We start from the raw sequence: 13,656 nt of genomic DNA, 5'->3' as shown, positions 1-13,656 counted from the left end.
AGAAAATGTAATACTTACAGCAATGGTCAGTACTGTTCTTTCAGCAAAAGCAGTTGCTACTACATTCTGCAAAACAGCATCCTGAAACAATCCGAAATTACTTAGAGAATTAGTATTCAAATAATATCACACATATAATGCATTTAAAGCTGCATGAGCGGCAACTGGAACACTTTTTGAAACTATTTTATTTGATAAAATGACTGACTAATGATACCATACACCCTGGACAGTATTGAATTACCTGTGGGTAAACACATCTGTGTAGCTGTACATATAGTATAGTGCAATATATCCAATCAAATTGATTTTTAGGTCCACACCCAAAAATCAGCACCCCAATGAATCATGATTTCAACTTATTACTATACTACATAGAGATAAAATAGACCTCTCATTGACATGTACAATGTCTAATTATTGGTATTTTAATAATTTTCAGTGCATATGTTATTGGTTGTCTGACCTATGAAAAATAACACGCCATTACAGTTTGGACAGCTTTATACACTTAGTTTGAACAGTGGAAAATTAATGTAGAATCTTCAGAAAACCCATGCAGAGTTTTTGAGGAGTTTTAGACTTGCAATTGTAAGTTAATCTGATATCAACTTGTTATATACATTAGCTATGACCTACAATTTAAACATTACTATAATAAAATTAATTAGACTCTAGTTGTCAAAAAACTGTACTTACAGTTTCCATATCTATAGATGCTGTGGCTTCATCCATGATAAGTACACGGGCTTTCCTCAGGAATGCTCTTGCCAAGCAAAATAATTGTCTTTGACCTACACTGAAATTCTCACCACCCTCTGACACTTTGGCATCTGTCAATAAATAGATCAATATATGTTAATGGTGGTGATGGCGGTGGAGGTGGTGGTGGTGGTGGTGGTAGTGGAGGTGTTGGTGGTGGTGGTGATGGCGATGATGGTGGTGGTGGTGGTGGTAATGGTGGTGGTGATGATGGGGGTGGTGGTGATGGTGGTGGTGATAATGGTGGTGGTGATGGCAGTGATGGTGGTGGTGGTAGTAGTGGTGGTGGTGATGATGGTGGTGATGATGATGATGGTGATAGTGGAGGTGGCAGTGGTGATGGTGGTAGTGGTGGTGGTGATGATGATGGTGGAGGTGTTGGTGGTGGTGGTAATGGTGGTGGTGGTGATGATGGGGGTGGTGGTGATGGTGGTGGTGGTGATGATGATGGAGGTGGTGATGATGGTGATGATAATGGTAGTAGTGGTGGTGGTGATGATGGTGGTGATGATGATGGTGATAGTGGAGGTGGCAGTGGTGATGGTGGTAGTGGTGGTGGTGATGATGATGGTGGAGGTGTTGGTGGTGGTGGTAATGGTGGTGGTGGTGATGATGGGGGTGGTGGTGATGGTGGTGGTGGTGATGATGGAGGTGGTGATGATGGTGATGATAATGGTTGTAATGGTGGTGGTGGTAATGGTGGTGGTGGTGATGGTGGCAGTGGTGATGATAATGGTGGTGGTGATGATGATGGTAGTGATGGTGGTGGTGATATGGTGGTAGTAGTGGTGGCGATGATGGTGATGGTGGCAGTGGTGGTGGTGGTGATGTTGGCAACAATGACATCAACTTCATATATCTTTGTAAATGAGAGATATTCAAAATCAGTGATGTGAAATGGATGTCTACTTACCAAGCTTGTCATTCAGTTCAGATACCACTGTTTTCAGTTGAGCTATTTCAATGGCTTCCCAAAGTTCATCATCACTTTTAGTACCAAGTGGATCCAGATTATACCTAAAATTGAACAACAAAATTACATTAAAACAATAATTGTGTACATAACAATTCAGTTTTTGAAGCACTGCAATTATTACAGCAGGAGAAAGTAAGCTGTGCAGGCACAAAAGTCAAAATAGATATAACTGTTGCTTGTATGTCTGTCTCTTGCAATTATACAGTTGGATGACCTTTAACCCTTGAACCTACAGATTCCGAGATGGTCACTCTAACCATTCAACCATCAGACTGCACAGATTCCAAGCCAGTCACACTAACCATTCAACCATCAGAACTGCACAGATTCCAAGCCAGTCACACTAACCATTCAACCATCAGAACTGCACAGATTCCAAGCCAGTCACACTAACCATTCAACCATCAGAACTGCACAGATTCCAAGCCAGTCACACTAACCATTCAACCATCAGAACTGCACAGATTCCAAGCCAGTCACACTAACCATTCAACCATCAGAACTGCACAGATTCCAAGCCAGTCACACTAACCATTCAACCATCAGAACTGCACAGATTCCAAGCCAGTCACACTAACCATTCAACCATCAGAACTGCACAGATTCCAAGCCAGTCACACTAACCATTCAACCATCAGAACTGCACAGATTCCAAGCCAGTCACACTAACCATTCAACCATCAGAACTGCACAGATTCCAAGCCAGTCACACTAACCATTCAACCATCAGAACTGCACAGATTCCAAGCCAGTCACACTAACCATTCAACCATCAGAACTGCACAGATTCCAAGCCAGTCACACTAACCATTCAACCATCAGAACTGCACAGATTCCAAGCCAGTCACACTAACCATTCAACCATCAGAACTGCACAGATTCCAAGCCAGTCACACTAACCATTCAACCATCAGAACTGCACAGATTCCAAGCCAGTCACACTAACCATTCAACCATCAGAACTGCACAGATTCCAAGCCAGTCACACTAACCATTCAACCATCAGAACTGCACAGATTCCAAGCCAGTCACACTAACCATTCAACCATCAGAACTGCACAGATTCCAAGCCAGTCACACTAACCATTCAACCATCAGAACTGCACAGATTCCAAGCCAGTCACACTAACCATTCAACCATCATAACTCCACAAATTCCAAGCCAGTCACACTAACCATTCAACCATCATGACTCCACATGTTCAACTTATTAACGTACAACACATGCATATAACATAAGTTTATTATAATCCAATGAATTCATTACCTGATTGAACCAGTAAAGAGTACAGGATCTTGAGGTATGATAGCGATACGATTTCTCAGTGTCAACAAATTAACATGTGATATATCAATATCATCAACCTTAATATAACCTAATGAATAAAATTAAAAAAAATAATTATAATTCATTCAAAAATTTCATTTCTTTAAAATATGACCTAATATATAACAAGTCTTTTTTTTACACTTTTTTGATAGATACAATAACTTACTTGTAATATTGTACACTATGTGATGTATTGAATTCCCTGTGGGTATACATATTTATGTAGGAGTACACACTATATGGTACAATAAATCCAATTATTATTGGGTCTGCACCTAAATATTAGCCCCCCCCCCTCCCCCACCACCCATCCACCAATGAGTCATGATTTCAACTTATTACTATACCAAGCAAAAATGTTCATCAGCTTGGTAGATCAAATGATTTACACAGGTTATAACACACAAGCAGTTCAAAGTTTTTAGCACTGTAGTTTCAATCTGTCTTGATCATACTGCCACCTAGTGGTCAGCTGTAACTATGGAATGTGTCATTCTGAAGAGGACTGTCAACCAAGATGGTTGCTGCCACCCAGTGGTCAGCTGGTATAACTGTGGAATTTGCCATTCTTACTCTATACTACTTCTAAGTTCTAGATAAAATAAACCTCTATTAAATTGACATATACAATGTCTAATTATTGGTATTTTAAGAATTTTCAGTAAATGTATTGTTGGCTTTCTAATAAAAAAACTACTATCCTAGTTACAACTAATAGTGCAGGTTTAAAAGCAGCACACCAGATGGAATAGAATACTTCTTTCACCACAGGCATCTAAAACATCTACAAGATGGAGGAAAGTGGAATGCGCTCAGTATGTAAAATGTACGTACCTTGAAATGTATCAATCATTCTAAATAGAGATAACGTTAGTGATGATTTACCACTGCCTGTACGTCCACATATACCAATCTAAGACATGATAAGACCAATGATATTATAACCAAGATCAATGTTGTGCGGAAAGAACAGTGCATTCAAAATCATTATAATTCAACCCATCATCATTTTTTCCTTTCACTTGACTGCTTAGTGCAAGCACTTGTGTAGGGTCTATGGTGCAAGTGTCATTGAAAATATGTGGAACATGTATCATAGACCCTACACATGTAGGGTCTATGCATGTATCAATGATAGTTGTATTAAGTACAATCAAAATGTTACAATGTAACACTCACAGACGTGGTTTATTTGGTGGAGATAGTGTCTTGAAAACTGCGGTCTTTTAAAACATCAACTGATTTACAATTATCATATATTCTATATTTCTTTAACCTGTTTACCTTTTCTCCAGGTCTGAAGTGAACGGTGACATTTCGTAGCACTGGATCAAGTTCTGTGGCGTATCTCACCGAGATGTCCTTTACTTCTATACTACCTTGATCTGGCCAGTCAGCAGGTGGTGTGTACACACCTACAATAGATAAAACATATAAAGTTACTGTTACACTCATACTGAATGTCAAGTCTGTACTGAATAACACTACATATCGTATTTACATACATGTGGTATACAATGGTAACAATCTATGTGTATCACTGAAATGGGCACAAGCTGAGTTTTTTGGCGTTTTTTGTATTTGCTTCTTTTTTTTTTCTTTTTTTTTTTTTTGGGGGGGGGGGGGGGGAGTCCATTTTTGCTACACAAGGTGCATATTGTATTCTGCTTACTGCCTGAAGCATAGTTAACTATCACAAAAGCAAAGCTGCTTCTGAACAGCACTCCTAGTGGTCAAACTTTACAATCTTTTGTTTTTATGATAACTGAATATGGTGTATTACAGTAGACTACAAACCTTGGCTAGTAGCAAACCAAGAGTATCAAGCACTGCTACTTTCACATTCCAACTAAATCTGTCACCAAAGACAGCACCCCTAGTGACCAAACTTATACAATCTTTTGTTTTCTGATGACCAGACTAAGTCTTACTGCGAATACCATGAATGTATTTTGTTACGAGCAACAAGTTACGTGTAAAATCTACCAAATTTAAAACCTTCACTTTCAAAAAGAGAACTCCACAGCTTGTAACTATTGAGAACTACTTTGAAGTCAGAATGTCAAGTGATTCCTTACCTTGGTATTTCTCTGTGGGTATATGAGTATAATGATCAGTTCTTTCTATAGCATTCATATGCATTTCACAATCAGCTGTATTCCTCACAAACCAGTTTAAGTATCCTGACATCTGTTAAAACAACGACAAACTTATTAGTTGTCAAAACTGGTACACTTCTTTCAGATATTAGCATGGTTATACACAGGTACCATTCATTATCTAGTACACTTATTTGCAAAAACAATCATCTGCACCGTAACTGCAACTGTAACATTTTTTTGACAATGTTTTCTTAGATAGCATAACTTACTCATAATATAGTACACCCTGGGCAGTACTAAAACATCTGTGGGTGAACATATTTTTTGTAACTCTATACATGAGATGGTAAAGTAAATCAAATCAAATTGGTTTTTCAGTCTACATCCAAAATCACCACCGTCAATGCTAATCACGGATTAAACCAGTTACTGCACTATTTTATGGATAACAATTTTCAGTGAAAAGATTGTGGTTGTCTGATCAAAAAGTAATACTACAGTTACACAGATTCAAAACCTAGCTTTCACTCAAGATTTGAACTTGCCACTACACTACCTACAGATAATATTGACCACTAATAAACAGACACGTCTTTTTATAAGTAATTGACCACGTTCTATATCTTTGGTTCTTGGTGATTTCCCAGTCGCAGCTAGTCACAGCTAGTACAGCTTTAACGTTTATCAACTCAAAATTAACACAAAAATGAAATCTTCCACAGTTATCGAATACAGAGGAAAAACTGTGCCAGTTTTGATATCATAGAATTGTCAAAAATACTTACCTGTAGTGCATACGTGAGGGACAACCCAATCAAACTGGGTTCTAAGGCACCCAGAGCTGCTGACACCATACAGCCAATGCCAGCTATCAATACGATTAAGGCACCAACAAAATCCTGGTAGTTGAAGAAAGAAGACGGTGAAGGAGTATTTCTCATGGAAAAGAGATTAACATATCTGTGATGTCATTACATGAGATTTTCCCATAAACCCTTGCAGGAAATCCTCCAAGTGGCTGAACACATGCAAACGGCGACAAGACTTCTTTACAAGATTTCAAAGTTAATGATGTATGTATTTTGTCACCCAAAACTCACATTCAGGTTAGATCACAAGGATGGTATTTTAAAATACTTCAAATGAAAGACAGGATAAAAGTCACTATCTCAGTAACCTACCAGTCTAATACCAAGCCATCTATTAGCTGTTTGTAAATAAATAAACGATATGTTATTTGTATTTATGGTATCCACTATCTTCTTCCTGAAGCGTCTCTCATCTCTGAAATCAAAAATACACAAAGAATACATGTATTGATCTCAGAATGATTGTGTGTATAGTATATATAAATGGTTATTTTCTACATTGACTTTTTTTTTTTTTAAATGGATCCTTGGCACAGACGGGCCACAAAATATAGTAAGAGAGCAAATATAGTCTCTCAAAATAAATAAAATAACCATCATTTTGAATAAAGATTCTGTAGGTGGACAGAAGAGAACTAGTTTGCGCATGGCTGAGTATTTGTTTGGTGTGATAATCTCCAAGAAGCTAAGAGATAAAGCAAATTGTCGTAGAAGTGATCTCCCTGGTAAGTATGTGATTGCGGTGTTTTAATTTAGATAGGAAAAGAATGGATAAGATGTCTTTATTTAGTCAATAAAGAGAACATTATATACAGCTGAAAGAGAGAAAAGTAGCCAGGGAAAGAAGGAAAAAAGTTTTATATCACCACAAAAATCAACGAGTCAATTGATCAATATCACACACAAAATAAGTTTTATTTCACCACTAAAAATAATCATTCAATCGATCAATCATTCAACCAAATAATCAATCAATAAATCAATTACATTGATTGATCAATCAATTACAAGCTCACTGTCCTCTGTGTTACCTGTATGCTCTGATGGTGGAAAGGCCCCCAAGTGACTCAGAAAAATGTGCAAATATTGGTGACTTGGTGATACTATCAAGTCGTTGTAACTCTCTGAAAAAGATGAACAGATGAAGCTTGCATTAAGGTTGTGTAAATAAAGATAAACAAATATAAACAACCAGAATCTCACTTTGGTCACTCAACACAAACACTTGTTGGTTTTTAGAAATGGTTAGAGCAATGTACATACTGACTTGAAAATGCATTTCAGTATACTGTAAACTTAAGATATTTTCTATTCTGGAAAAGTTTGCAATTTTGCAGTATTCAGCTAGTTCTCAAAGACAAATTTTCACTAATTACCAGACTAGTACATTGTGTTTGTGTACAAGAAAGCATTTTAGTCACTACTTTAATTTTTTTTCCAGCAAGTCAGTGAAAAGAGGTCTTTTAATTATCAAATATGTCCATGTTTACAGTATTACACTATGGGTAATAAAATCATTCTTGCAGTGTTTTCCGCTGCACTTTTACTGAAAGTATGGCTGCAGGGAACATTACAAGTACTCGTACAAGTACCCCGAGTGCACTAAACTGGTGTGCACATCATGGGATTAATTGAAATTCTGTCATACCATTCTGGATAGCGTTGACTTGACTTTATCAAGAATAAATGCATGTAAGAAAAGCAAACATGATTCAGGAATCACCTACCTTGATGTTGTAATGAAGAACTTTTGTAGGAAATAGTATCCAATCATAACAGGTACAATAATAGCTATAAATATTGGTACAACTATAGCGTTAACAACCACGGCTGATGTTATATTTAGAGTGGTTCGGATCAACATATTAAAGGTCTGCCAAAGTCTCTACAGAAAAAGACAAGAACAATTCTTTTATTAACGGTCAGAATTTGATTAGAATAAAGTTATCTAGGAAAGCTATAGAAATAGTTGGTTCTACTAAAGGATTTTACGTCTCGTTGCAGATCTCGCGAGATATGTAAATATGCCTAGCAACAATGGTTGTCAAACATGTGATCATGTGATCCATTGATAAGATAGTAGTAATCCAGAACCATAGGATTCAAACATTGGGGTTTAAAGGTTAATTTCAGATCAGGCATAATATTCAGGTGTTAAACACAGTTGTCTAGCAGTGCAGAGAGCTTTACAAAACTTTTGCTTCTGAATAAAAGAACAATGGTACAATATCTCACCTGGTCAATGACCTGTGTGTCAACTGAGAAACGGTTCAGAATACGACCAACTGGCGTGGTATCAAAGAACCTCATTGGTGCATGGACAATGTTACGTAGTAATCCAATATGGATACGCTTGGCTGCATACAGGGCAAACATGACATTACAGGCTCCAGATACAAGACCCAGTAGAATACTACTAATAGAGAGACCAGCATAGCCACCAATGTAGTACACCAAATCATCAAAAATGTCCTCCTGTAAATCACAAATATCCATGAATTTTGTTGGTTTTACATGTAGAAGTGTTTTCACTTTGCATCACAAACAACAATACAGTATAAATCAGTTTTTATCTAGCACTTTTCTACACTGTCCTCAAATTCATTACAATCATTACCTCCTGCATGGACCTATATACTTCCTCAACTCTTTGTGAAGCATCTAATCCCTGCTGTCTCTGTACAGTGCAGTGCGTAGAATTAAACCATTCACATTACAACCTCTATCCTAGGATAAAGGGTCATTGTGCTGTCATAGGTCTGGGCAGGAACTAAAATGACCATATCCTAAATTATACAACTGCAGGATGACTGGGGCACTGGTTCAAATCTACACAAATAACAAAATGACTTGATACAAGATTATTACCTCAGTGGTATTACCAGTAGTATTTGCACCCGCTTCAGACCACTCCGACAACCAGAAATTAGTAGCTACCATTGCCGCCATTTGAAGTGTTGCCAATACAAAGATAAGTATGACTGCAGGAATGCGTACAGCTTTAGCATATGTGAGGTATACACGCCAGGAGACAGAACCACGTTCTCTTTCTTCCTTCTCAATCAGCTTACCACTGGCATCATCTAAAGCAAAAGAAAAATCAAATATTTTGTTTCAATTGTTTCTTTTATTACTTCTATTAAAAAGGACAACAAAATAATGTGTCCTTCTGTAACCTCAGAATGCATACATGACTATGGTGACTATATTAATACAGTTGATACCTGATTGGCCTTTTTACGATGAGTGTACAACATGTACCCTTGTACATGAGAGACGTTCTACACTGTGACTTTGTGAGAAAGAATGTTTGGTTCAGCATGTCTGCAAGTGGGTGCTGTGATTCTTTTCCAAACTAATGAATATCAAATCTCACAAATTCAGAATCAGAATCAATACAATAAAGTAACCAATACTGGTATCATAGAATTAGTATTTCCTGCAGTAAATTGGTTATTGATTCCACACAAACTCTTTGTAAAATCAATTTGTAAATGATCTTCTCAAATTTAGCACATTTCCAACAAACTAAAGAAAAAATTTGCACTATACTTGAACCATGTGAAATACAATTATCACTGTGAGTATATTATAGCCGTTAACAAAGACAAACTTGAAAGGCACTGTAACAAATGGATAACAATACACCATCTTATTATGTAAAACAAGAGCAACTTATATTGTAAACAACTGAAGTTACCAATAAAAATCTTATAAAAAAAAAAAAAAAAAAAAAAAAAAAAAAAGTTTTTTGGTTAAACAAAACAACTGCATTTCACACCTTCCTTTTCATCGTCTTTCACAGATATCACAGATACTTGTTTCAGTAAACGTTTTCGTTCTTCCTCCGCTGTTTCTTCCTTGTCACTTTCATTTTCTGACTCGCTGATGAGATTGATAGTTTCTTGCCACTTGGCGTACAGCTGTGGATCTTCTTCTGCTATCTCTTTCAAACATCCCTGTAGGTTTACCTTACCATTGTCCATTACTATTACCTGAGCAACATCAAACGAATAATTTTCACCACGTTAAATTTGAATGCATCCTTTGAACTTCAAGAGTTCAGTGAGCTACAAAACTAATCTGAATTCCAATCTGGTTTTCTGCTCATTTACTGCAGGAAATACTAATTCCATACTGTTATTTTCATCCACATTCTAAACCTGTATGCCGAGTGTATCTTCTCATCTACAACTTCAGGATCAGTTTGCCGGGTTTTTTAAGCAATGAGGGTAGGTAAATTCAGTGTTTTATTTAAGGGCGGTAAGTAGGTAAAATCTACCAGAGTTCCCACATCATTTTACAGGGGTTCCCCACCTAAACTATGATACATTGCATGGGAAGCACTACCAGTTTTACCTCTTTCCCCCTTTCTGTTACCGGGGTTCCCAAACCTTAGCAAAAACACTGGTAAATGCATGCATATGTCAAACACTTTAAATGGGTGATTCAAAAAAATCTCAAATAAACTCTTGTCCAAACAATGCTTGTGAAGGTATGAAGCTCCTCACTCTGCTTACTTCCCATAATGCACTGCTTCAGTGAACAGCTGGCTTCTTCTATGCCCGACTTGCCAATTTATGTAACTCTATTTTAAAAAGGTCGCACAATGCAGGGTTGGTGAAAGTTTTCTAGGCCCCTTGAGAATACAGAAATACAGCTATGACAACATCAGCTTCACATTTGTTCTCCTTTAAATCTGACATAGACATACCTTATCTGCATATTGTAGGTATTGGAGCTGATGAGTGACAAGCAGCACTGTACGTTTTTTCTCAATCAATAATTCCATGATGCCTTCATGAAATAATTGTTGTCCTACGTGTACGTCAAGTGCTGATAATGGATCGTCCTACAGGTAAACAAACACACTATTTATTGATTTTGTTAATCTGCGATTGTCCCTAAAGGTAGATTTTGAGGCAAATTTTCAATTTTCAAGACAATATCCTAACAAAGTGTCCAAACGACAAGAGAAACAAAAATCAGTCAATAGATTAATTGAGATGTACTTACCAATATAACAATATCAGAATTATAGTATATTGATCGACCGACACTGACTCGTTGTTTCTGTCCTCCACTGAGGTTGATTCCTTTTTCTCCAATTTCTGTCATATCACCAGCAGGCAAAATATCAATGTCTGGTTGTAAGGCACATGCTTTGATGACTGACTGATACCTGACAAGTTAATACATACATGTACAATAGTATATGTAGCAGATGCCACAAATGTGAAAAGGACCAGGCTAATGAGTGCAGATCTGAACTATAGCTAGCAGCTAATTAGCAACCAACATGTGTAGCTAGACTACAATATATATTGCTAGTAGTCAATATATTGCTAGTGGTCAATATGTTGTGAGCAGTTAATGTGTTATGCTAAATGGCAATCAATACCTGTAGCTAAAGCAGTGAACACCTCCGGCTAGCATACAGCTAGCAGTCAATACCTGTAGCAATAGCAATGAACACTCCAGCTAGCATACTGCTAGCAGTCAATACCTATACCTAGCAACAAACACTTCTAGTTAGCAGTGATTACCTGTTGCTAGCAGTGATAAAACCTGTAGCTAGCAGTTGGCACCTTTTAAAACCTATAGCTCTAGCTAGTACTATAGTGGTTACACTGACTAAAATCTACAATGCAAGATAAGAACTTATTGACATCTACAGTGAATATCACATGTAGTTGACATTATCTCATATTATGAAGCTAAGAGACTGATGAAAGCTTCACCTACCTCTTGTTACTGTAGTCTTCACCAAATAGTATATTATCACGTAATGTAGCATTCTGTAGCCATGCCTTTTGTGCACCATAGGATAACTTACTCTTCGTACTAGAAGAACACAAAGTGAAAAGATGTAAGGAATCTTGTTTTAATACCTAGAATCTTATTGCTAAGGTGTGTCATAGGAAACATCCATCGGAGAGTTTTTTCATTAACACTATGGCTTTCATTCCATGCACTACATATGCATTACTATACATATGTGTGGGAATAAGTCAACCTTCTTGTTTTATTTTGACCCTCTAGCATGAGGTAAAATGTTATTACAGGTACTGAAAATAAGTCAACCTTCTTGTTCTATTTTGACCCTCTAGCATGAGGTAAAATGCTATTACAGGTACTGAAAATAAGTCAACCTTCTTGTTCTATTTTGACCCTCTAGCATGAGGTAAAATACTATTTACAGGTACTGAAAATAAGTCAACCTTCTTGTTCTATTTTGACCCTCTAGCATGAAGTAAAATACTATTTACAGGTACTGAAAATAAGTCAACCTTCTTGTTCTATTTTGACCCTCTAGCATGAAGTAAAATACTATTTACAGGTACTGAGAATAAGTCAACCTTCTTGTTCTATTTTGACCCTCTAGCATGAGGTAAAATACTATTACAGGTACTGAGAATAAGTCAACCTTCTTGTTCTATTTTGACCCTCTAGCATGAGGTAAATGCTATTACAGGTACTGAGAATAAGTCAACCTTCTTGTTCTATTTTGACCCTCTAGCATGAGGTAAAATGCTTATTCTTGTTGAACTATGACCTACTTTTCAACTATGACCTATATATACTTGTTGAATCATGACCTACTTTTGAACTATGACCTACTTGTTGAACTATGACCTATATACTTGTTGAACTATGACCTACTTGTTGAATTGCACTGAGCCAGAAATTGTAGTCATTTCTCCCAACATGGCTGACAGTAATGAAGATTTTCCACTTCCAACCAGACCAACAATCATTGTTAATTTTCCTGTAATAAAAAACCCATCAATATAGTTTTAACAAGCAGTCATTACCCTTGAAATGAAAAATTTCTTTAAAAAGTTGTTCTGAAAAGTTTTTGTAATTATTGCAATTTTTCAGTTTTCTTCCTAAAACTTCTTGAACATATAAATGACAACAGATAGAAGTTTTTGAGAACAAACATTTATTTCAAGACTCCAATGACAAATTGGGGTCAAAGGTCAAATAACGACCATTTATGTGTACGACAATCTCAAGCAAGAGAGAAAGAGAATGTTACCTGCTGGGATTTCTACATTAACATCAGATATAATTGGAGTGACTGTGTCAATATCCCATGAATAGCTACCATCAGTTATCTGAAAAAATATGAAATGAGAATAACAAAAATTTAACACAGAACATAAAGAATGATTAAAGCACAAGAAGCCCTTGAACAAGGTGGTGTGTTCTACATGTACATTCAATTATAATTTGGAATACGACTGTATGACTTTCAAACTTGGTGAAATCATCTCCAGGATTGAATTCTAACAGAGTAGACTATGAAGCCATGAAGCAGTCTATAAAGTGTGTAGATTGGGACTCATAAGAAATGCTGAAGATTGCTAGAATCGTTTCCATACCAAACTACAGGACATTGTAATCTTTGCCATATGAAATGAAAATTTGGAGGTTCACTGTCCTGTTTTCCGGGAAAACATCAATCTTTTATTTTCCTATAATATTCATGACAGAAATTTTACATTGAAGGGAATAGGTACTTAGGAGTCACGAATATTCATTGTTCAACCATGAATATATTATTTCTGCTGACTCCCATGATGCAATGGCCAACAACAAAGATATCCTATA

General features: G+C 36.7%; 1 protein-coding gene across 1 annotated transcript in view; it reads right to left on the bottom strand.

The window, feature by feature from the left end:
- LOC144448813 (ATP-binding cassette sub-family C member 9-like) overlaps positions 1–13,656 on the bottom strand; it is a 35,744-nt gene that overhangs the window by 4,546 nt on the left and 17,542 nt on the right. Inside the window, exons 11-29 of the mRNA XM_078139119.1 lie at positions 13,082–13,160; positions 12,703–12,808; positions 11,785–11,883; positions 11,056–11,221; positions 10,754–10,891; positions 9,821–10,034; positions 8,908–9,122; positions 8,275–8,514; positions 7,767–7,924; positions 7,071–7,163; positions 6,352–6,454; positions 5,956–6,069; positions 5,147–5,258; positions 4,353–4,483; positions 3,903–3,981; positions 3,006–3,114; positions 1,676–1,779; positions 700–833; positions 19–81 (exon numbers count right to left, since the gene is read on the bottom strand). Coding sequence (XP_077995245.1) covers positions 19–81; positions 700–833; positions 1,676–1,779; positions 3,006–3,114; positions 3,903–3,981; positions 4,353–4,483; positions 5,147–5,258; positions 5,956–6,069; positions 6,352–6,454; positions 7,071–7,163; positions 7,767–7,924; positions 8,275–8,514; positions 8,908–9,122; positions 9,821–10,034; positions 10,754–10,891; positions 11,056–11,221; positions 11,785–11,883; positions 12,703–12,808; positions 13,082–13,160 — 2,457 coding nt within the window. The remainder of the gene's footprint in view (positions 1–18; positions 82–699; positions 834–1,675; positions 1,780–3,005; positions 3,115–3,902; positions 3,982–4,352; positions 4,484–5,146; positions 5,259–5,955; positions 6,070–6,351; positions 6,455–7,070; positions 7,164–7,766; positions 7,925–8,274; positions 8,515–8,907; positions 9,123–9,820; positions 10,035–10,753; positions 10,892–11,055; positions 11,222–11,784; positions 11,884–12,702; positions 12,809–13,081; positions 13,161–13,656) is intronic.

The sequence above is a fragment of the Glandiceps talaboti genome, chromosome 18 (assembly GCF_964340395.1).
Source record: "Glandiceps talaboti chromosome 18, keGlaTala1.1, whole genome shotgun sequence".
Lineage (NCBI taxonomy): Eukaryota > Metazoa > Hemichordata > Enteropneusta > Spengelidae > Glandiceps > Glandiceps talaboti.
Note: the sequence above shows the minus strand (reverse complement) of the source record. Positions and strands in the feature narration are given on the sequence as shown.